At 41.2% G+C, this 25,466-nt stretch overlaps 1 protein-coding gene across 1 annotated transcript in view; it reads right to left on the reverse strand.

The window, feature by feature from the left end:
• Positions 1-25,466, reverse strand: part of LOC150090477 (uncharacterized) — a 90,732-nt gene that overhangs the window by 34,293 nt on the left and 30,973 nt on the right. The window contains exon 2 of the mRNA XM_090378068.1: positions 12,239-12,334. Within this exon, the coding sequence (XP_090234194.1) occupies positions 12,239-12,334 (96 nt within the window). The remainder of the gene's footprint in view (positions 1-12,238; positions 12,335-25,466) is intronic.

Here is a 25,466-nt window from a genome sequence, read left to right on the forward strand (position 1 = left end):
ACTGTAAGTTGCGAGACGGTAGGATCACAAGTTCTTGGGTATCATCTAAAATTTAGACGATAGCCCCAGGAAAGTGCGCAGTAGTTAGATTCTAAATACTATGCACTGTCTGGGGCTTCTTAATCGATCCGGTAATGGGGAAAACAGGTGACTTTCCCGATTTTTAGAACGGCGTTACTGTTGAAGGACGTTTAGCAGGAGCCACAATTGAGAAAACGAAGGAAAATTACTAGTATATCGAAATCAATCATCTCAAAAGTATACAATGAGTGGAAGAAGACGAAAGGAGAATGCAGATCTAAAAGGCAGGCTTTATACCGTAGAGAGCTGTGGCAGAAAGTCAATATTCCAGGAACTCAATTTATATAAAGAAAGATCCATTTGGAACAGAACTAAGCGGCAGCAGTTGGGATTTGGTAGTCGTGTGGCTATACGAAAGCCACTTGTTTTTATACAAAAATAAGTATAAAATAAAATCGAAAGATTCGACTGAAGTGGCAACGCAAAGACTGGACCGTGGAAAAAAGTCATGTGGTTTGACGAGTCTGGATATACGCTTTTTTTTTGCATCAATGGCAAAGTGAAAGTGTGACGTGAGCTTCATGATGCCATGCATCCAGACTGTCTCGTGTTCACCACTCAAGCGACTGAAGATAGTACCATGGTATGAGGTATGATTTTGTTAATACGAATTGGGTTCACTCATATTGTTAGAAGGTTAGAATATCTCATATTCATTGAAATATGAGATATTCGTATTTCAATGAATATCTTTATGTTGTGTTGGAAAAACTTCACGCCGCAATGCTTCTTTTTATCTTGATTACGATGGATTCTTTCAAGATGACAACGCAACAGTCCACCGTGCATAAATTGTACGTGAATGGTTAGAGGTAAAGGAACATTCCAAAAAGTCTGAATATTTCCAATATCTACTGGCCACCAATATCTCCAATATCTCCAGATCTGAATCCAATTGAGAATTTCTGGGATATGTTTGAAAGGCAGTTCGGCTTCTCAATACTCTACCGAGCTGTCCTCGTGAGTAGCACAGTTGGTAGGATCGCCGTCCTCCCCAAACCGCGTGGTAAAGACCTGAGTTCGAGTCCCGTCGATTGCGTGAGGAATTTTTACGGGCCTTTTTCTCAACATGGCTGAGTTAGTCGATCTCATGGAAGAGTAGGGTGGTTTTTCTCCCAGAAACCGGGAGAAAAAACATCCAGCAAACAGAAAATCGACCTCAGAACAAACGCAATTTACAAACAATATACACGGAGGAATGCTCCTTGTATATGCTCCTAAAACCCTACAACAACAACTCTACCAACCACAATACAGAAGTTGACAAATAACCTGATCGAAGAATGGTCAATGTGAGGCAGAACCTCAGACATAAATATCTGATTTAGGCATCAGTTTACCTAACTATTAAAATTGAGAACCGTGCTTATGATATACTGTATTAGGTTTCATCGTGTCTCCCCATTTGTTTCATCATACCCCTTTGGTGGGATAAAATTAACACCTGATAAGGTTCCTTCATTCATTTATTGCGGATTCTTGTGTGAACTAATAATAGATATAGGGGTGCCGGGAGCTTTCAATCATAATGCGTGCTTTAAAGAATGTTAAATACAACAAAAGTTATAACCATAAAAAACTTTTCTCTTCCAATGTACCCCATGTTCCTTCCCTTAGTGATCTTCCACAGTAATTTTTAAGCCAAATTTCATAAAGGCAGCAGTATCCATCTATTAAAAGTAATACAAGCTGGAAAGTAATACCGTTCAGAAATTTTTGGATTCTAGGCATCCATACAAGTGTCCCTAAACAAAATATCTCCCCGTAAATTTGGAGGAGAGTTTGTTATGGGATTTCAATCTGCCCTTTATGCGCAGAAGGACTTCAGGGAGGGGACTCCTCTCGGGGAGCAAAATTTTAAAGTAAACTTGTTTTTTTTATCAATGTCTGCACGAAAGAGAAAGTACTAGGGACAAACATTACTGATCTGAAGATTCTGGTAGTATCACGAGGTTGAAAGTGCAGAAACCCCTTAGTAAGAAGTGATGATACAGTGCTGAAGTGGCGAGGAGTGCGGTGGCTGTTGTTAAACGGGCACGAGTTTTAATTTCAGGAAAAGCAATTATGGCTGTCTAAGGTGCTACGCGTTAATTGCACCTCGCGAATCACTTGAGAAATTATGAATGCGATTAAGAATACCGAACGAACAACGATGAACTTTTCAAATAAAAATTTGAAGTTCGTGTACTTTTTAAACCTGATAGCATTAAATTTTTAATGCTAGAAATGGCTTTGATGACATAAAACCAGGTTTTCGATGTCCGGTTTAAAGTCGCTTAGAAGGAGTATTGGAGATAAGGTGGATGACCACGCTAAAACCACGTTCTACTAAATATGAAGTTAGAAATGCAATAAGTAGCTTCTTAAGCACTGTCCACAGAGCAGGATAGTGATCAGAAATTTTCTTCTGTAACCAAAAGTCTTGATAAAATTTCTTAAACTTCAGTTTCAGCTCAGTATCATTTTGTAACTCAATTAGTTCTTCCTCTAATACCCCAACTTCCTCAACATCTAAAAATAGATTCATCACCCAATCTGGTATTTCTATCAAAAGAAGATCCTTAAATCGTTCGGGCATATATCTTTATGCAGCGTATCCAAATGGTCACAAAAGACAAAAAGATCGTCATCCTGCATCTCACCAATCTTTTCTAACTGAGACAAATATTGGAGACAGAGAGGGAAACGGATATAGTTCGCGACAGCCTCTATTGCGCTTGAATAAAGTTAACGTTAAAATAAGTGGATACTACAGATTTGGCCTTAATAAGGTTGATATAATTTCCTTGCAACTATAAATTCATTTCATTGAACTTTGCAAACAGTTCGGACAAATACGCGATGTCATGTCTGATACCTTTAAGTTTATCACTGAGAAAAGCATCGTTCTCTTCAAAAAACTCCACAACAGATTCAAAAAGGTTATAAGCGTCTTACGCAGTTGCCTTTGACAGCCAACGACCTTCAGTAGGAAGCAAATATAGGGGTGCGGGGAGCCTTCAATTATAACGCATGCTTTAAATACAACAACTGTTATAACCACGAAAAACTTTTCTATTTCTGCATGTATTTTAAATTGACTTCATTTAATCTATCTCAGCATGCGAGAGAAAGTACTACTGGCAAAGATATTATCGAATTAATCCAGTAAACGATTGCTAGTTTTGCGTCAGAAAATGCATCACCCCTTAAAATTGTAATTGTCGTCCGACGTAAGTATATGGCAATATTTCTCACAGATTGCATCAGATAAGATTGACACGCTCAATATTACGATGCAATATTACGTCATCAAGTGATGACGTAATATTGCATCAGCTGTTACTTTCAGCTATATAAGCACGCTCTGCAAGAGTTGCAGTCATTCCTCGCTTGTGTCAGTATGGCGAGTTATGTGCAGTTGACGCCACGAAGAAAGAGTGCTTTTGTTGCTTTACATGAGGAAGGATGTTCTTCGCGTCATATTGCGTATGGAGTGTCTTCTAATCAGTCGACAATGAGTAGATTTCTTTCCAAACTCAGGAATACTGGTTCTGCTGATTAATTTGGTGTAAGGAGCATGTCAAATGGACCCCCGACCAGTGGAAGTCGGTTATTTTCTTGGATGAGAAGAAATTCAACCTGCATGGCTCTTATGGGAGAGAATCGATTCGCCGTAAACGTGGCGAAGAATACCATCCAGACTGAATGGTGTCTACAGTGAAATTCCCTACCAACCAAATGATATGGGGGATGCATTTCGTATCCCGGGCGGAGTAGGTCACCTGCACTTTATAAAAGGTTCCGTAAATGCGAATGGATACCTGGCTATATTGGAAGGTAAATTGCTACCAACCATTAGAGACCATTTCAACCTGCCAAGTAACTGCATCTTTCAGGACGACTCTGCTCCTTGTCATTAATCGGGTGAAAAGTGTGTGTGTAATGTGTTTACATTTGTTACAGGTCAAAAAATGGTTGGAAGAACGGTCCATTACAACTGTTAGCTGGCCAGGAAACAGCCCGGACCTGAATCCTATAGAGAAATATTGACATCGTGTGGAATCTGCAGTTGCCAGAAAGAAACCAAAGACCTTTCGTGAACTTCAGGAAGTCATAATTCGTGTTTGGAACCACGAACTATCAGTTCATTATCTTCAGAAATTGATCTTGTCAATGCCTCAATGGTGTGCTACTGTCATCAGGCCAGAGGCGGTTCAACTGAATATTAATTTGCACTTGGTGAACTTTTCATTTTGTTTTCCATTTAAAATGATAAAATGAAGCAAATTGGGGGCTTTTGATAATATTTCAGCTATAATTGTCGTGTTTAACAAAACTGTTGTATAAAGGTTGCAAATGCTCATTTTGGAATGCTTTGAGAGCACCTCTCAAATATTACTTAGCTTTGTCTTAACTATTAATAAATATCTTTTCTTTATATTTCTATTTGTGGTATCTGCATACCATTGCGAAAAAGGGTTAGAAATGTGAAATTCCTAGGTGCTACACTTTCTTTGAACATCGGTGTATATCTGTTGTTGTAGTAGGGTTTTCTGAGGGTCAGCAACTAAGGGCAAGTATATGTGGGTTCCGTGAACAACAACAAAAAGAGCTTTCTTCATAGTTTGCTATGGAAGATTCACTTTGACATTCTAATGATTCTTATGGACTGCTTGATGCTCTTGGACGTGAAAAAAAATCACAATAAACGAGGTTTTTCCTCGACCCTTCGATATTAGGTATAAAAGCTCAGCTGTGCACAACGAAAACATATATCCAACCATATCAATCGGTTATGCTGTCCACTTGAAAGAATCCTTTGAGAACGTGAAACTTCTCTTACTCAAAGTACAGTACCGCAAATCTCCAAGTGGCAGGTCTGCAGAGATTTCAATATCATTGGGATCTTTTTAGATCTAGTGTGGCTATAGAAAATATTGCTTTTTTGTGAGAGAGGGGACACAACAGTTTATCGAGAGATCATTAAAAATTCAGCTCATCAAAAGATATATTAATCGTATTACAAATATTACACCCACCATATGTATTTTAATTACTTTCTTAATTATATTTTCACATTACTGTATTATAATAGTATACTTGCGTATACAAGTATACGTGCGTGTACACCAATGCTAGTAAATGAATTTGAGGTATTGCTCAAAACATCAAAGTCAGATATTGTTGGGATTTCAGAGACGTGGTGTCACACAGATATAAGGAATGCAGAACTGGAATTTGGGGAGTACAACGTCTATATAAAGAGAGGAGGGGTTATGCTATAAGCATTCGGAGATCAAAATTGAGAGTAGGAGTGTGCCATAGGCCTAATGACTCTGATGAGTATAATAAGAAACTGTACGGGGAAATAGAGTGGGCCAGTAAATCAGAGAGTCTTATAATGGGAGATTTTAATTTCCCAGATATTGACTGGAATTTGGGGGCTGGTCACTCACACACTAGCAGGGCTTTCTTGGATTTATTGGACGATTGTTTTCTACATCAGCATGTTCGGGAGGCAACTAGAGGGAGTAATACTCTTGATTTGATTATCAGCAGTGATTCTTCATGCATTAAGAATCTGCAGATAAAAGAACCACTAGGTGGAAGTGATCACAGTGTGCTGAAGTGGGACTTACTCAAAGAGGTAACTACCATTAGGGGTAAAGGGAAGGGTTATTGCTTTCGTAAAGGCGACTACGATGGACTGAGACAGTATTTAAATTCTATACAGTGGGACCAACTGATGACGTTACCAACAGCAAATTCAAAATGGGAAGCATTCAAAGAACTTATCTTGGAAGCTACTAGGCTTTACATACCAACTAAGAAATATTGTTCAAGGTTTAGGCCAAAATGGATGTCAGATGAACTGAAGAAAAATGCATGGGATAGATATAAATTAACACGTGACACAGAAGCCTATGATAGATACAAGTTGATCTGTAACCAAGTTACAAAGCAGGTTAGGCAGGCGAAGGCAGATTACGAGAAATCTTTGGCAAGGGATGCAAAGAAAAACAGCAAAGAGTTCTTTACTTATGTAAACTCTAGAAGGAAGGGGATGAATCAGATTGGTCCACTTGAGATCGATGGGTCAACTGTTGATGACCCTGCTCAGGTAGCTAACAAACTAAATGAATATTTTGCATCGACATTCACACATGAGGAGTTATTTAGCGAGGGGAAAGCCAGAGGTGTATTCAACTCTAGCAGTAAGCTAAAGAATCTTGTAATAACTGAGAGTAAAGTGGAGGAGAAATTGTTGAAGATAAACACAAGAAAGGCACCAGGGGTGGATGGGATCTATCCAGTTATATTAAAGGAGGCAGCAGAGGAAGTAAGCAAACCCTTAGCCATAATTATGAGAGCTTCCTTGGACTCAGGGGAGGTACCCATAGACTGCAAATGTGCAAATGTGACCCCAATTCACAAAGGAGGATCAAAGGCTGAAACAAGTAATTATAGACCTGTGAGCTTAACTTCTGTTCCAGGAAAATTAATGGAGGCACTGGTTAAAGAAGCACTGCAGGATCATTTAGACAAGACTTCAGTTATAGCTCAGACACAGCATGGTTTTGTTAAGGGGAAGTCTTGCCTGACCAATTTTATTGGATACTATGATGCAGTCACAAAAGAACTGGATGCAGGGAATAACTTTGATATTATATATTTGGATCTTAGAAAGGCTTTTGATACTGTTGCACATGAAAGACTACTGTACAAATTGGAGCAGTGTGGCATTGGAGGCAAATTGCTGCTGTGGATAAAGGGATGGTTGAGTGACAGAAGACAGAGAGTGGTAATTAATGGACACTGCTCATCGTGGACTAATGTTATTAGTGGACTCCCTCAGGGTTTAGTATTGGGTCCATTATTGTTTTCTGTATTTATAAATGATATTGATCATGGTATATCAAGCTTAATGTCCAAGTTTGCAGACGATACAAAGGTTGGCAGGGTTGTTAAGGACACTACTGACGCTATGCTGCTGCAACAGAACCTGGAAAGGTTGAGCAGATGGGCTGAGAGGTGGCAAATGTAAAATACTACATATGGGAAACAGCAACCCCAGAGCATCGTATCAACTCTGTGGTACTACACTGACAGTGGTAGAGAATGAAAAGGACCTGGGGATAATTGTGCAGGGAGATATGAAGTTCTCTGAGTAGTGCAGACGGTATGGAAGAGTAGCTCATGGTGTCTTGTCAATGATATACAGGAATTTTTCTAGCAGGGATAAGGAGGTGATTATTCCCTTGTATAAGGCAATGGTCAGGCCACACCTAGAGTACTGTATACAGGTCTGGAGGCCTCATTTCAAGAAGGATGTAGAGTTGCTGAAACGAGTACAGAGAAGGTCAACAAGATTAGTGAATGGAACAAAGGGGTGCTCTTACGAAGAAAGGCTTAAATTTTGCAAATTACAGTGTCTGGAGACTAGGCACGTGCGAGGTGATCTGATTGAGGTGTATAAAGGGTTGAATGGTTTGAGCATGCTTAATGCTGATGGGATTCTTCCTCTTGCTCAGAATAATCACCTCAGAGGGCATAAATTGAAATTTAGGAAAGAGAGATGTAGGATAGACGTGTGGAAATTTGCCTTTAGCCAGCGTGTGGTTGGTTGGTGGAACAGACTTCCATCCTCTTTTGTGGAAGTTGATAGCTTAAATAAATTTAAGTCTAAGCTGGACAGGTATTTCGAACAAAGAGGGGTGAAATGGGAGTAGTGGCTGTGTGTTTTTTTTTTTTTTTTTTTTTTTGTCTTTTGGCTAATGCTGCATAAGGTTGCTTTCTTGCATCATATGCCTCTACTAATGCTAATAATATGAGCACGTAATCTACCACTGACAGGATGTGCGTGTGTATGTGTGTAGCACTTTGCAGATGATTGGAATATCTGCACTTCTCCGTCTACAGTTGCATGTTCGAATGAGGAAACTGCACTTGAAATTCGTGACCGAAATGTGTCGTTCTTCTTTACAATCCCCATAATTCATTCTAAATGAGTAATGAACATCAACTCTGCCTTCCCTAAAAATTCTCTGCCACGTCATCGCTAAACAAATCCATTTTTATGTTGGGCATTACCTTTTGTGTATGCTGCCCTTGCGTATCAAATCAAAAACTGTTAGAAGGTCCTCCGATTACGGTTCCCAATTCTGCGAGACTGCTTCTGCACATGCCGTCGAAATGCATAGGTCACACGACGCGCACTTGAATAAAATAAACAGCGGAATGAATTTTTACCCTATTCGCACTCTCCATTTATCCGGGTAATAAATTAGTTTAAAGAACTACTCGTACGGACTTTCTCATGCCCTGCTGCTGTCTTTTGGCCATCTTCCTACCCCCGCAGTCTTCTGCCTCCCCACCCACTACTTTCTGCTTACGCAGTAAATTTCCTTCCCTCGGGTTCAAATTTAAATACACCAAAATTATTGCCCGACCTATTAGAACAAGTTTTTAGCGAATGACCCCACGCGCTGCTAAAATTAACAACCGCATTTTGAAGAAACGGCGATCTGTTTTTTTTTTTTTTTTTCGAACCAGCTCCCAGCCACTGAAATCTCAGGAAAGTAGGTGGCAGGACCACCCGGAGTACTTTAGAAAATACCGGTAACACCTGGCCTCCCCGTTGGCGAGGTATGGTAACGTCGGGTCCATCTGGGGCCCGGCGGAAGAACAAGGGGCAGGACACATTACAAATCCCACGCACTTTTTAAATCTGTGTCTAGCCCGATACCACGAACACGTGGACACGGGGAAACCCCAGGTGTCGCTCGAACCCAAACATTCCTCGCACAAGTACATTCGGTGAACAAATTATTAGGAACTCTCGTTTGCTTTGTTAAAGACTTGCACTACGGCGGCGATTGTTCTCGGCATACATTTTTCGAGTTAAAGGAAACATCACTCCGTCATTGGTAATCGGCTAGCACCCCTTAGTTCTTGGAATGTGGGTGGAAAGTCCATACTCGATGGCCGGCTACATCCACCTGCATCGTATCATCGTAGGGGGTGGCATCACGACCAGGTTTTTCGGTGTTTGTTTTTAGATACACCAAGGAACACTCGTACGCGCAGTTAAGGGGGGCTTATGCCCTCTTGCCACCCGTCCCGAATACGCCCTGGCACGGAACGAAAAGTAATCCTAATCAATGACACCCACGATGGTTTTCAGCCAGGATTACGCAACTGATCCTTAAAGATTTCGATATTTGTAGGATTTCAACTTCCTTTTACGTTACTAATCGTAATAAATGAAAACAAATAACCATCGAGTAATCGAAACTATTGTTAAATGAACCTTATTTCCATCTATTATGCGCAGCTTTTTTGCGCGTATTTATGGGATTCCGGAAAATTTCGATATGTGAAAGGTTTCTGCGCCATCGGGATAGCGGAGTGGTTACAACTGCTGCCTTTCCGGGGAATGTTTATGGCTGTTTCAACTCCACGGCAGAATTGGTCGATCTCGGACAAGCGTTGCACATCCTCTCCTCGGAAACTCGGGTCACCTCTCCCACAAAACAAACAAATTGACCACGGTATCCTTCACAGATACAATATCCTGACGCCTCCGCAGCATTAGTTACAATGTTCTCTTTCGACACCAAGTCCAAGGACATCATGACCCAGATGGACATTTTCGGCATGAGTCATGAATCATCGCTTGTACAACCTGTTGCATGTATTCTAAGATTGGTCTGAGTAGACAAACCAAGTTCAACCGATGATTCTTTTTTTTTTTTTTTTTTTTGCACTCGATGTAAGGAGTGCAGCAAGCTCAAATTAGAATAATTTGAGAAGCTGAAGAAACGGATGTTTGTCCTAGAAACAAATGTAACCGGGAGCTCGTCAGGGACTCGTGTATCTCGTGACCCGCCAAGTGATGCACCCTCGATCCGGATCCCAGAAAAGAATAGTCAAGTGCATACTGCACTGGTTGAATGGGGATTTACATTAACTGGGAGATTCTATTTTCAAGGAAAGGGGGTAACGTTTTTTATAATAAAGAGTGAACCGGAACTGAGGTGTGTTTGCCAGTGCACAGTTGATGATTTGCCAGAATTAGTAAAGGCGGCATAATTATTCAACTGGGCAATAACGATAGAAAACAAACACAACTTGATGTTTGGTAATTATAGGACTAGTGGTAAAAAACGCCCGAAGTTAAGCCAGAATGTCTATCTGTCTCAAATTCTGCCCAGCACGATGGGAGGGATTATAGTATTTTGGGTCAGGCGCCACCGGTGGTTTCCCACATCTGCACCGTGGGAGGGATTATACACTGAAAGCCTTGTGGCTAGCGTTAGACCTCAGGAAGTGAGAAAAGCTCTAGGGGGAAAAGTTTTGAAGTGAAACTTCTTTAGGCGCGCTCCAGGCAGTTTTTAGATGGGAGTAACTTGCGTTCTTGGACTGACAAAAAAACGCAACGAAAACGCGACCGTTTCCGTAAGTAAACGCATTACAGGCATTCTGAACAACCAGCTATTGTACTACGCTGAATACCCCCGTTCTCGTGCGATCAGAGAAATTAAGCAACGTTAGACCGGGTTAGTAATTGGGAGGATGACTACCTGGTGTAATTGACTTTTATTATACAATAGAATACTACCTACCATTATACATTTACTGGCCAAAAAATTAGGAACTATTAGCAACTGGCGATAACAGATAAATGTAGGGTTACATGGAACGCTCCTCGGTGTCAGATAAATGTATGTTTCCCAATAGGCTTCTTAATTGATCTGGTAATGGGAAAACATTCGACCTTTCCCATATTCAGAAAGGTGTTATTGTTGGAGACAGTTCAGAAAACAAAGGAAATTAGTGGTGTATCGAAAATAACCATTTCAAAAGTATACAATGAATGGAAGAAGAAAGGAAAATGCATCTCTAAAAGTATGAAATGCGACCCAAAGTATCAATAACGAATATCAAGTATGAAAGTACTCCAAGATCGAGGACCGCATGAATTTATAGCGAATTGTGCGTCAGAATAAATGGTTTGCCATGTATAGAAAATGACTGAAAAAATCGATTTGTCAAAGAAAGACCCATTGGGAGTTAAATCTGGTATTTCATAGTCGTGTGCCTATAAGAAAACCACTTATTTATGCTAAAAATCGGAACATTCGAGTGCAGTGGTGACGATAAGACTGGAGTGGGAAACAGTGAATAAAGATTGTGGTCTGATAAATCTCAATTTACACTTTTTTGCACCAAGGATAGTGTGGGGTGAATCTAATGAAGACATGCATCCAGACTTGTCGTGTTCACTACTCAAGCAGCTAGAAGTGGAATCATGATATGTCGTATATTCTGTATCTGAATGGTTCGAGGAATATTCCCAGGATTTACAAAATCTACCGTAGCTGCCTAATTCTCCAGATCTGAATCCAATTGAGAATGTCTGGGATGGATTGGAAAGGGCAGTTCGGCTTCGCCATTCTCTACAAACAGCAGTACAGTAGCTGACAAGTATCCCGATGGAAAAATTATCTTAGGGAATTCCAGCAATGAATCCTAGTGGAATTCATTCCACAATGTTTATGATCTGCAATTCGGTCAAAAGGCGACTCTACTAGATATTGAATAACGGTCTTTAGTTTTTTGTTCATACTGTATATTAATTATGTTAATTAGTGCATAACTGAATATTGTTACATTTAAAGCATAATTTATGATTTAATAAGGAATTAATGGAAACTCTACATAAACACAACTATTTAAACATTTGCATAAAGACCTTTACTGAGAACACAATAAAACATAAATCAAATTACTCGCGAGTACAACAATATTATAAAAAATGAGAAGTTTATAATTCATTTAAAAAATTCGTTTAAAAAACAGTGCAAATGGTTTTCGTAAGAACTGGTGGAAAACGGCAACCAACATTTAGAAATGTGAATCTGAAATGTAAACTATTTGGTGTACGAGTCTATGTCCATCGGAAGGACATTTTCCTCATTCCCTGGATTATATGCTCAGCCAAACAACTGTTTTTCGAGAGGCGAATGGAGATCGTCCACAACAGTTAAATTTTCAATGGAAACTATTAAATCCTCTTTTGCGCAATATAATCTCATCTAGGTAATACAGCTAAAGTAATGTTTGCATCTAATAAAATGAATGAATACGTAGTTGTCAATTAAGTAAAACTTACCACTGTCAATCTCTTCAGAAGATTTGACCACGTTGCAGACATTTTCTATGCCAGACAAGTCGCATCCGGTGGATGCAATATCCCAGGACAGGAGGCCTGTGGGAAGAAAAAGAACGAATATTAGTACACGGCTTCGGCCCTGCGCCACGCTCATTCAAATGTAATAAAGGCAGACAGGAAAGAGAAACACAAAACGCACGCATGCACAAAATTTAGACGAGACGGTCGTGTGGCTTCTCTTTTCACAGAAGAAACGGATCGATTCTTAACGTCTCTCTAATCGTTCGAGTCCACGGCCCTTTATTTAATTCCGATCCGATGTGGCAATTTCGAAAGCTGGCAAAACAATTTACGGAATCATTACGTAATCTATTGGGAAATCTATTGTATCGATCCCCCTCCCCTGTGTCCTAATGACAACGTAGGCTGAGGGGCTGACGCGCACAAATAAATTATTAGATTTTCCAAACAAAAAATACAGGCGCTTGAAACGTGCAAATTCAGGAATTCGACCGTTTCGTTTAATACTCGACCACGTCGCACACGAATCTCATTCGCGAACTGCAGCTTCAAAAAACACAACAACACACCTGTCGATTATCGTAGTGAGCCATATGAAAAATCGTCTCACGTGGATCTACACAAGTCTTTTTCTCGAAGGATCACCGGGTCACTGGACGCGGGACGCTCACTACGCTAAGTTGCAACATGACTTGGTGAGTGTCACAAGTGTAAACAAAAGGTTGTGGAATTGGTTTCAACCCAACCCAAATCATCTGAAATCGTTACAAACGTGCTTTATGCCAGAAAACTTACGTGTATCCCATTGAGGGCCCGATATCGTACGCACAAGAACACTGTAACTGGACTGACGACGAATGGTGCCGCGTGCGCTTCGCGGAGAGTCCAGGTACAGACTGCGGTCGGATTCTTATTAAGTGCTAATGAAAGAGGAATCCGAATAAAACTTGCGCATGTACAGAAACGTTGGGGTGGATACAGATATGAGATGAAATTAATCTCTGCAGGTGTACAGATCTCCACATCGTCAGGAACGAGATCCTGCGAACCATGGTCTTTCCTATGATGTTGCAGACGAAGAGTTCTTCCTGAAGACGCTCAGCTCCATAGGACACAGCTGGTCAAAATGAGGTATCGTCCCAATGGATTGTCTTGCCTGCTACCCGACCAGAAACCCATTCGGCACTTGTGGAATACTCTGGGAAGACATGCTGAAGCTCGTCCGGACTATCCAATGCCAGCTGATCCACTGGAAACAGCACTTGCAGGAGAGCGGTGATTGATTACTCAATAACTCAACGATACCTTGATTTCCTCGATGCACCGCAGGTGGGAACATGTCAGCCGGTTGCTGGGGCCACACTCCATACGAAGGTCGTTGTCCGTGCACATCCCTTCCACACGGGTAACCAAAAGTCTTTCGTACAAGCTTACTGTCCTTTGCTTGTCCTCGCGAGTAGTACGGTGGTTATGATCGCGCTCCTTTCTTACACAGAGTGGAAAAGCTTGGGTTCGAATTCCTTTAATGACGCGAGGAACTTTTATGGACTTTTTCCACTTCGCGGTTGAGTTTGTAGGTCTCAGGCGAGGATAGCGAGGTTTTTTTTTTTTTTTTCCTATCCAGAACTTTGGTTTTTCGTCCAGCAAAACGCAAGCAATACACGGACATACACATCGATAGATCCGAGTTTCTGATGCGCCAAAAACTATAAAACAGCAACAACAACAACAACAAGTAACTTAAAGCCACTTTGCGACTTCTAGATATGTATGACATGTAGACTTGTCATACATATCTAGAATTGTATCTTGTGTAGGACGGCATCTGAACGTCAGTTCAACTCTGCCTTGGTACATTGCGATCAATACAAAACTGTAAAAGGCCAAAAATATGTGTAGTGTTAAAAATTTGTGCACTGTGTGTTGTTGTGTTGCGCGTTAGTTGTTTCTTGTCATTTTTCACTAGGAAGGCGGTCACCTGGAAAGCCTGCCCAGTGTCCCACTAAACCACGAGGTGGTGGGCCACAACTGCGCATGTACAGTGGCCAACCTCAATAGTCACTGAATGTCATCTGCGCGTGTAGCACAGTGGTATCGTAAACCTCCTCCCCACACCGGGTGGAAAAGGCCCGGGTTCGAATCTCGTCAATGACGCGAGGAAATTAAATGGGTTTTTTTCACTCCGTGGCTGAGTTAGTCGGTCTCGGGCGTCCATAGCGAGGTGTTTCCCCCGGAACTGGGGTTTTTCGTCCAGCAAAGGCACACAGCACGGCAGATGAATTTAATTATTCAGTTGGCCTGTAATAGTTTTTTTTCACTGAATGTCCAAAACGAGTTTGGAACTAATCAAAGGAAACATTCAGGCACACGCAAACATAAATAATTCCCTTTCACCCAGGAGACAGAACAGCAAAAAAAAAAGAAAAAATAAAGAAGAAAATAGCGTAAAAGAAAAAAAAGCGTAGTATGACGAGGGATACTGCTCAACCATGTCTTCATCCAGTGCTGCCCAAAGTAGTCCACACTCAAACAAACAGTGTATTTCCCTCAGGGAATTTTGGTTGGTGCAGCATAAGCCTCAGGCTTCCTTGACACATCAGCCATGCAGTTAAAAATCATAATAATCGGTGTTTAAAAGCGTAAACGTTCATCTAAGAGAAAAATCCATCACATTTGTATCTGAGGGCTGATTTGCGAGAAGAGTACAGTATTATCATATTAATATCTTCTTTAGCTAAAAATAATGTCCCCAATTCATTCAGAAGAGAGGCAATTAAAAGTGAAACAAGTCTGTAAAATGTAGTAATAATAATAATAATAACAAATTCCTTCTTTAAAAACTTATTTTGGCTGTTGACGGAACCATTCAACAGCTGTTTGAATTCCGAATTAAAATTGAAACGACCTCATTTAAAAGACTGTGGACTGAACGCAAGTTTTTTTTTTGAGTTACTCCTAATGTATATTTTGAAGGAAGACGGTGGATTAGCAACGTGCGTTGTTAGGAAAAACTCTTATTCCTTCTTATTCCAATCATTTTCATTTGATGACGAAGGCAAGTTCTTTAAAGTCGAACAGCAAAAAACCGCAACATTCGAAGAAATCTGTTCTTTGACTCACTTTTCTTCTTGTAAAACCATACAAAGAAAGATCTTCGTATGATATCCTAAGATGGCGATTTTTCTGATATTGATGGAAAAGGACCGCGAGGAACAGAAATCGTTTCGAATTATTGTACTTCTCGGCCATGGAGTAGAAGGTTTACAAACAATTTGAAGTAACCAAACAGAGGACGTGTATTAGTATTAGCCAAATGGTGCAAAGAACCTCCAGACGGTTGCTGGACCCGCCAACAAGAAACCATGACCTACTTATGTATTTCTTTCCTCACGTCGGTACCTATTCAGCTGACCTTTGAACTTCTCAAAGCTGTCAGCTCTCAACCACACGTGGACTAATAATTTGCTGGCTAACCTCCTGAAATTCAGTCTAACCTCTTCTCCTCCTAATTTGAATTTATGACCTTTGTTCTGGAATGTCATAGCGTTTTAGACCCGAGTCAGATCTCTAAGGTAGCTAGTTTGCAAGGTCTGTTGCCACATACACCGGTGTGCAAGTCTTAAGGGCCAACACTGTTTCTAAATGTAACAACCACAAAATCAAACGAAACAGCCTGTGGCGATTTGCATAACTGTGGTCGTTCAGTAGAAAGCTGGTGCACATGCAAATATTTGAATCGTGATGATGAGAGGACTCACATAACCAGATAAAAGCTGCAGTTATGTGCAAATTATAATTGAGCACGATTGTTACAGACTTTCGTTTGATTTCATACAGTGCTACAGACAACGAAACGAAAAGATGGGCTGTTTGTTCGACGGCCAGTACGCTGTGTCCCTTTAACACCTGCCCATCGGAGACACTGTTTACAGTGGTGCATTGAACATAAGGACTGGGATGAGTTATTCTTTACTGATGAGAGTAGATTAGTCTCAGCAGCGATTCTGGACATCAGCTAATCCGACGAGAGGTTAGCACACGGTATCACCCCCGCAAACATCACTGAAAGGGATCGATATGGCAATCGAGGTGTTCTCGTCTGGGAAGACGTTATCTTGGATGGACGTAGACAACTCCAGATACTGGAAGGCGGTACTGTAACCTGTGCACGCTGCTGTACTGAGGTAATCCTTCCCTATGTGCATCTGTTCCGAGGTGCCATTGTCCCCGAGTTCGTGTTTATGGATAATAACGCAACACCCCATCGCACTGCAGCTGTTGATATGCGTTTGGAAAATGGGGACATTGTTCATATGTATTGGCCTGCCCGTTCTAACCGATCTAAATCCCATCGAACACATATGGCACGCTCTGGGGAGAACGCCTAGCGGCACGTCCACACCCACGGCACGTCCACAGAAAATGTTCACCAGCTGAAAATGGCACTGACAAAGGAATGGACGATGTTACCGCAAGAACTTATCAACAACATTGTTCTAAGTATGGACAGGCGGTCCAAAGCCGGCATTGGCATTAGGGGTGGCCATATCTCCTACTGAGGACCACCACTTCCCTTTGTTACATCTTTGGCAGTGATGCATCTGTATCATGGCAGCCAGTGCTATGTTGCCATTTTTGAATAAAGTCCCTCTGTACCGTTTTGTTTCCGTTATTGTTTCCTTCATCATTTCTTTACCTCACGTGGTTCCTTTGGCATGCTTTTCCCATATCCAGGCCACTCCTATGAGAAGCTACAGGTGAAAACCTGACTGGTCCTTAAGTTTTGCACACCAGTGTATTACAAATCTTTCCTCATATGGACTCCCTTTTGCCCATCTCATCAGTCGAGTTGCCCATCTTGGACACTCTATCCCTTCGTAACGTAATTTAAGAACATCAGAAATAACAGTGGTCCCAATACCGATCCTTGGGGACCCCCACTGCTTACTTCTACCTTAGCCCAACATAAAGAATAATCATTAATCACTACCCTTGATCTCTTTGCCCAGTAAGCAGTCCTACGATCGAACTGTCATATTGACTCACCCAAGAGCTATCTTATCTGCCCACGTGCATATGTCCGTAAATTAAGTGTGTTCTTTGGTCGATTTGCCTGTTTTGTTGAGAAAAATCCGAATTTCTATGAAAAAAACCTTGCTATCCACAACTGAGACTGACTAACTCAGCCATTAAGTGAAAAAAGTCCATAAAAGTTCCTAACATTACTGACAGAATTCTAATAGGGGTCCTTTACCACCAGTTCCTGCGATCAATCTAAGGATTTTCTTGTCGTCCAGGAAAAAAAATAAAAAACACAGCTGTTCCAGATTATATAGGATCCCCTCGTGTATTCAAATCGATATATACGTAGCATGATTACACATGATAACTAAGAAATACTGTTCAATTGTAAAAAAAAAAAAAGGCACCTGGGGTGGATGGAATCTATTCAGTTATATTAAAGGAGGCGGCAAAGCAACTAAGCAAACCCTTGGCCATGATTATGAGAGCTTCCTTGGACTCAGGGGAGGTCCCCACGGACTGTAGATGTGCAAATGTATCCCCAATTCACAAAGGGGGGTTCAAAGGGTGACGCAAATAATTATAGGCCTGTTAGTTTAACTTCTGTTGCGGGGAAAATAACAGAGTCAGTGGTTAAAAGGTGATGCAGGAACAGCTAGACAAGACTTCAGTTATAGCTCGGACACAGCATGGGTTTGTTAAGGGAAAGTCTTGTCTGACAAATTTGATTCGATACTATGATGTAGTTAAAAAGGAACTGGATGCAAAATATAATTTTGATATCATATATTCGGATTTCAGGAAAGCTTTTGACACTGTTGCGCATGGAAGACTATTGTACAAATTGGAGCAGAATGGTATTAAGGGTAAGTTGCTACAATGGATAAAAGGATGGTTAAGTGGGAGAAGACAGAGGGTGGTAATCAATGGGTGCTGCTCTTCGTGGACTAATGTTATTAGTGGAGTCCCACAGGGTTCGGTGTTGGGTCCACTGTTGTTTTGTGTATTTATCAATGATATTGATGAAGGTATATCAGGCTTAATGTCGAAGTTTGCAGATGATACAAAGGTTGGCAGGGTTGTTAATGACAGTAATGGCAGTGTGCTACTGCAACAGGATCTAGATAATTTGGGCAGATGGGCTAAGAAGTGGCAACTGAAGTTTAACCTTGACAAATGGCAAGTACTACACATTGTTAGCAGTAACCCAAGTGAAATGTACCAACTCTGTGGTACTACACTCGGGTAGTGGAGAATGTCAAAGATCTGGCGACCTCATTTTAGGAACGATGTAGAGTTGCTAGAACGAGTACAGAGAAGGGAAACAAGATGTTTCCCTTCTCTGTACAAAGGGGTGCTCTTACCAAGGAAGGCTTAAGTTCTGCAAATTGCTGCGTCCGCAGACTACATACCTGCGACATGATCTGATTGAGGTGTATAAGCCTTCAATTGTTTGAGCGGACTCAATGCTGATGGGATTTTTCTTCTTCCTTAGATTACGAACCTGAGGGGCCATAAACTCAAACTGTGGAAAGACAATTGTAAAAAAAAAAGACGTGTGGAAATTTGCCTTTAGACAGCGAGTGGTGATTGTTGGAACAAACTTCCATCTGCATTGGAGTAAATGAATGGGTGAAAAGGAAAGGTTTTTTTTGGCTGATGCTTTAAGCTTGCTTTGTTGCATCATATGCCTCCACTAATGCTAATGACAGCTTATTAAGACGAATGTTACAACTTTGATTCCTCTGAATTCAGCTGAACGAAGTTTCTCAAAATAAAAGCTGGTTAAAAGTTATTTGAGTTGTATGAATAGCCAGGAATGGGTAAAATTATCTCGGGAAAATGAGTTATAAAAATAAATTGATTTTTCGGCTATCGCTTAATTTTGAGCAAAAAAAAGTAGACAGGTTACTCGGCAATCTTTATCTGTGGTCACAAAGAAATTTTAAACCTGAAATCTGAAATGTGTACAATGTCCAAATCAATTCGTTTATTTTGTACTTACACATGCGAGGTATCTTCAGTACCAAAATTAAATAATAAATGCCATATAATTATCATAAAAGCAGATTACCTTAGGGAGAACTCGACAGGTCGAAATTTCCGAGTTCCAGAATGTCGCAATCTTTGGGAATTTCATTGGCAAACAACGCATGCAAGCAGTCTTGCATCTACAACTACAGTATAATTTTCGTGGATTGGACCTAATGGTAAAAGTGCAAGTTTTCAATGCATAAATCGAACATCGCGCATGCGTTCAGTGAAGGAAATTATTAGCACGTGCTATTTAAAGTAAATAAAAAAACTATTTCTGTTTGCGATACCAAATTCATAAATAACGTATGGGCTTGGCACACCCAGGGCCCTGAACTGGATATCACCATTCTTCTCTTTCTCGGTGATTCCTCTCTCTCTCTCTGAGGGTAACTCAATTTTTTTTAGCTGGTGCAGCATAAGCCTCTGGCTTCTTTGCACCAAATGGCTAATAATAAGAAGAAACCTTTTCCCTAGTAACAAATGGTCACAATATCTTTGGAAATATTTTCGGTAGAGTTTCCCTTTCTGCCACGAGAATGAGTTGTTGCTATAGTGCGGCATCATCGACATGTGCGGAATTTTGAAATCTCCCCAAATGAATCTCCTTGAACAAAAGCTCCAGAGAGAGAAAGATGTTTTTTTCCAGGCTCGGAAAACTTCCGGGGCATCCCTGTTATCGCTGATGCTAGATTGTTTCAATTTGTGCTTAAAGTCATTCGTGATATTCTAATATAACTGGTCTGACAAAGGTCTTCACTTAAATCTGTTCTGTGATCATCTTATAGCTTCTCATTTCCATTTTCTACTTTTTAAACTTTGGATTCCTTAATTATATTGAAGACAAATTTCAGGTTCGCTGACTGACTTACAATTACTCACTTTACCTTTGAGCACCCTTCGTGTATAGGGAAGACAATGTAACAACTCCCAGTAAGAATCTTCCATAGAGGTAACTCTATGGTATCTCCCCCTTGGATTCGAGGAAGAATAATATCTCATTATTCTATTTAAATTTGATTTCTGCTTCTTTTAATACAACTGGATAGATTCCATCATCCCCAAGTGCATCATTTAATTCTACCTGTAACAAGTTCTCTTCCAGCTACCTTTCATTTTTCATAAAATGATTTAACTTCTGGCGCTCACCAGCTGTAAAAACTTCGTTGGATAATGAAGATGCAAAATACTCATTCAGTTCGTCATAAACCTGTACGCCATCATATCAGTGAACCAATGTGGTTCACCCATTTGCTTTTATTGTTAACAAATGCAAAGAATTCTTTGCTATTGTTCTTTGTGCACTTAGCGAGAGACTTCTCAATCTGCCTTAACCGAGTAATTTGAACAGTTTGCATTAGGACCCTCTGTAGCATGTGGAAGTGGACAGCTTAAATAAATTCAAGAAAGGAGTGAATTGGAGAGGAAGGTAAAGGAAATGTTTTTTTTTTTTTTTTTTTTTTTCACTGATGCTGTATATGCTTGCTTTCTATCATTTACCATTACTAATACTAAAATAGACTGGCTTCGTCTAAAATAGACCGGCACGGACTCAACGAGATATGGAAATACCACAAAGATTCTTCTGGTCCATGGTGCGCTTTTGAACTGTGATCTGTGGTATCGAAATGTTCTTGATATCAATGGGGGGCCCTAATTTGAATCACAAAACACACTTTCTCCACCATTACCCCGCCGCCACTGGCCTGCCGTATTGACACTTGGAAGAATGGGTCCCTGCTGCTTTTGCCATATTCTAGTCCTCCATCCATCAGCGTGAAAAACAGGAATCGAGATTTGTCGACCGACCAGGCAACATCATTCCTATCTTCTACTAAAATATTGTTATTGGAAATTGCAAACAATGGAAATTTTCCAGTATTGGTGTGCCTGAGCACTGTAACCCCATCTTCTTATTTGTTACTGGCCGGAGTGGAACCCAATTCGGTCTTTGGCTGCGCTACATAATCTGTGACAAGGTATGACGAGTTGGATGTTATTTGCTTATTTGATCGATCTCGATACATCCACACCCAAAACAGTGGGTCATGAACATCCGCAGAATTGCAGTTTTCGAGGTACTCAATACCCGCGCGATTGGCGCAAACTACTACAGTATACCATGATGAATCACTTAAATCTTTCGTCTTCCGCATTCTTGCAATTGAACACATGCCGCACCCTACATATCTGACTACCTGTTTTATAGCGCGTGGTATTGCGATGCGGTTCTTAAGGAGCGCTACCATTTCGTGAAAAGGGTAGTTGGTGTTCCTAATAAAGTGGCCCGTCAGTTCAGAAATAGTCACGCAGCAAATCCAGAAATGTTCTTCCGAATGAGCACCAATTCAATATCGGTAAAATTCAAATTGTCCATAATAAGATATTTCGATTTGTCGGTCCACTTCGCATAATTGTTCGTGATGCTCATCACAATCACTTGGCCTACGATATTACTACGATACCACTTTTGCTCTTCTCAATGCTAATGTCACGCCGAATTGATTCAGTATTGCACTGACACCTCGTGTTTTTGGGTCGACTGTTTTAGAATCTGTTTTTAGCCAAAAGCGTTATCTCCACCGGAAGCACAACCAACACCCCTCACCCCCTCCTATTGTCGAGTCCTTTCAGTGCACTTTCTGTATTGAAATCCTGCATGACATCTCCTATCTCAGAGCTACACCGTATTTCTGATATTTCTATAATGTCAGCATCTGATGACTCGACCAATACTTCAAATTCGTCAAAACTGTTTAACACGCGCATAATCGAGTATTGCGCGCTTGTCTGTAATGTTTAATAATTCTCACTGAGCTCGTATAATCACCTGTCCCACGAGGACTTTCAGCAGGAATTGTATTCTCCCGCTCGCTTTTCACATTGCGAGAGGCAACCAGGGGTGTAATTCATTGTGAGGCCGGACAGGCCCTGCTTCGAAACATTATAACAAAAGAAATTTTTATGTTTCTCAAGGCGTGGGACAATTGGCAACGGTTCTTACCACGAATTCAATCCTATCGTGTTTTAGATGGCTTGAGTTTTGCAAAATAGGGTTTATTAATGCAACTTTGCTCGTTTGTTTTTCACGGAATGCTAACCATCTCGTGTTAGTGTCGGTGTACATCCCCTACAAGTCCGCAATAACGAATTAATAAGATATATACTTATAACGCTTGTCGTCGTGATTATTTGTTTGCCCTGACAATGCATTTACCAAAACAACCAGTTACTATGACAACAGTCAAACAATATTCAAAGGTGCCGTCTGTCATCTTCAAACTTGGTTTATCAATCGAGTCCATCTATTGTTGGTTTACCATCCCTATGGTAACGACAAGTACGGACAAATTTACGAGTAAATATTAGGGTGCATTCGTGTGTCAAGGTCCATTTACAATATACGCCGGATGCCAGAAGTTACTCCGATTCTGCCATTTTTCATTTGGACTCACACAAAGCTGGACACGCTCCCTGGTTGGTTCAAATACATGAGTTACGAAGCAGATGTAAAAATATAAGTTGAAGTTTAATGTAATGTTCGGACTGCGCAAGCAGATCGCAAGAAAGTACAAGATATCTTAGAGAAGGTGTTGCTCTTTCAAATTCCGATTTCGTACAAATTCCATTTCTTCTAGCGGTTCCCGCTAGAGTTCTCTGTCTCTTACGACAAACGAGTCTCTTAAGAGAAGAACATTTAACTGTCATCGAAACTGCACCACCCATTTGATAATTTGTTCAGCCTCCCAGGGCGAGACAGGAACTTAAATGGGCCGTAGTATCCACACCACGAATCACATCAAGCGATACGGGGTCCCATAGTTGTGCTACTCGGGGCTACTGATGGATTCACACATTGTCCAGTACATTTCATCTAACGCGATGGTGCTGAGATCTGAGGAAACGATGCGCTAAAAGAAAAAAAGAAAAGAAGAAGTCTTCCGAATATTCTGAAAAGTATTTTATCCGCGCAAGTCTGTCCCACTACTATCAGGGTATATTTTTCTTTTCGAAGGAGCCCATCATCTTTCAGACATTTCTCCACTTGTATTAGAAATTCCAAAGGATGTTCGGTAGGAAATCACACCACTTCCTCCAGCTTACATAGTTACAACATGCGCTTCGGGCTAATTCCTTAATGTTTTGGCCACACTCGTATTGCCTCCCGAGAACATTGAGCAAAAGGAAACGTGATTTTTATGATTTTAAAAAGGAGGAAGACTTCGTTGTACTCCTACTCCAACGGGGGTAAATTGCAGCCATTATCAACCCACTGAAGGATGGAAGCCTCCTCAACAATTGATGCTGAGGGAAATGGGACCATAATCTGCCACGCTGGTCCATTGCGGGTTGGCAGATCGACCGTATTTAGCGGTCAGGGGCTTGAACCCCGGTCTACTCAAGGAGCGTGTGCAACTGCACTGCTGCCCCTGACCACTCGGCTACGGAGGCCTTGTACCTGTTATACATTAAGGGATCTTTTAGAAGAGCGTGTGTCCCGCGGACAGTTGTTGAATTACGAGGCAATACAGATGGACGAGCAGGCGGAGCGTGTGAAACGCGGCGGGTAGCACGACCGATAAATCACGAGGGGTTTCTGGAAATGAATGTGATCAGTCTTGTCTGAACATCAGAAATGGACAGAATCCAGTTGTACGGTGAATCTGCACTCTGCGTTTATTTAATTAATAAATCAAAACGACACCACCTTTGGTGGGTTCATCCTATCTTGTTGATCAGGCTGACAACTGCTTTTCTTTCTTTTGTGGATAAATCATCCACTTTTCATGGCATGCGAAACTTCTGTCCACAAATCTGTTTTTACATCCCTATTACTATCAATTTTAAAAACAGGAAAAAAAATACAAATAAAAAGAGGATGGCAATTTACCGTCGTTTAGATGATTCTTTGAGATGGAGCAACGTAGACGTTGCTCCATCTCAAAGAGCTTCTGTTAGAGCTGTGTGGCTCTGACAGAACATGGAACCCTACGATGTCCTGTGTCTTGAGGTTGCTGAGCCCGCAGGTGAAAACATTTCCAACCGGACTGTGTTAAGAGGATTCAATTCAAGTGGACTCCACGGAAGGGATGCTGTGCTTTGTATACCATCAACCTCAAATTTCTGCAGAGCTCATCAAAACTGGTACTATGAACAGGTGACTTGGATCCCTGACAAATGTGATACAGTTCTATTCTCTGATGGGTCCCGTTTTAGCCTACAAACAGCCGAGTTTTGGAGGAGAACTGAAGTGAGTCAACCGCTCGCGTGTACCTTTAAAAGAAATAGGCGCATGCGCGGGTTTAACGCGCCCAGTTGCGTTGTTCCCCCGGATCTGCCAGGCAGCGCGTCAGCCCCCGGACACAACAAGAATGCAACAATTATTATTATTATTATTATTATTATTAGCCATATGGTACAAGGAAGCCTGAGGCTAATGCTGCACCAGCCAAAAAAACAATTCCCGAGTCACCCCCTGTGTGTGTGTGTGTGAGAGAGAGAGAGAGAGAAGTAGAAGGCATCACCAAGAAAGAGAAGAATGATGATATCGAGCTCAGGACCCTGGATTTGCCAAGCCCATACTCACCAGATGTGAGCCCCCGGGGTAGACTGTTGTTCTTGTTTATACTCCGGCACGACCACCGCGTCAGTGGAGTTTACAATAAATCAATTTAAAAATTAACGTATTTAGCAGTCACGGGTTTGAACCCTGGTCCACTGAAAGAGCACGTGCTACTGTACTCTCGCTTCTGACTACCCGGCTACGTCAGTCCTCTGGTCAACTTAGAGGACTTAAGTTGACCACAAATTATAAATAATTAATAAATTTTCTGTTTATACTCTGGGACGACCAAACGGTCAGAGGAGTTCACCAGATAGAGAGTATACAGGAAACAGCACCGTATTTAGCAGTCACGGGCTTGAACCCCGGTCACTCAAGGCACGTACTTATGCACCCGCGCACCTGACCATTCGGCTACGGCGGCCTTATTATATTAGGGTCGCCTGTAAATGATTACATCCACCCATATTTACTTTGTCTGTAAATTGCGCGTGTTCTTTGGTCGATTTGCCTGTTTGCCGGACGAAAAAAAACCCCAGTTTCTGGTAGGGAAAAAACCTTGCTCTCTACGCCTGAGACCGACTAACT

Source organism: Mastigoproctus giganteus, chromosome 1, assembly GCF_048544385.1.
Source record: "Mastigoproctus giganteus isolate SK-2022 chromosome 1, ASM4854438v1, whole genome shotgun sequence".
Classification (NCBI taxonomy): domain Eukaryota; kingdom Metazoa; phylum Arthropoda; class Arachnida; order Uropygi; family Thelyphonidae; genus Mastigoproctus; species Mastigoproctus giganteus.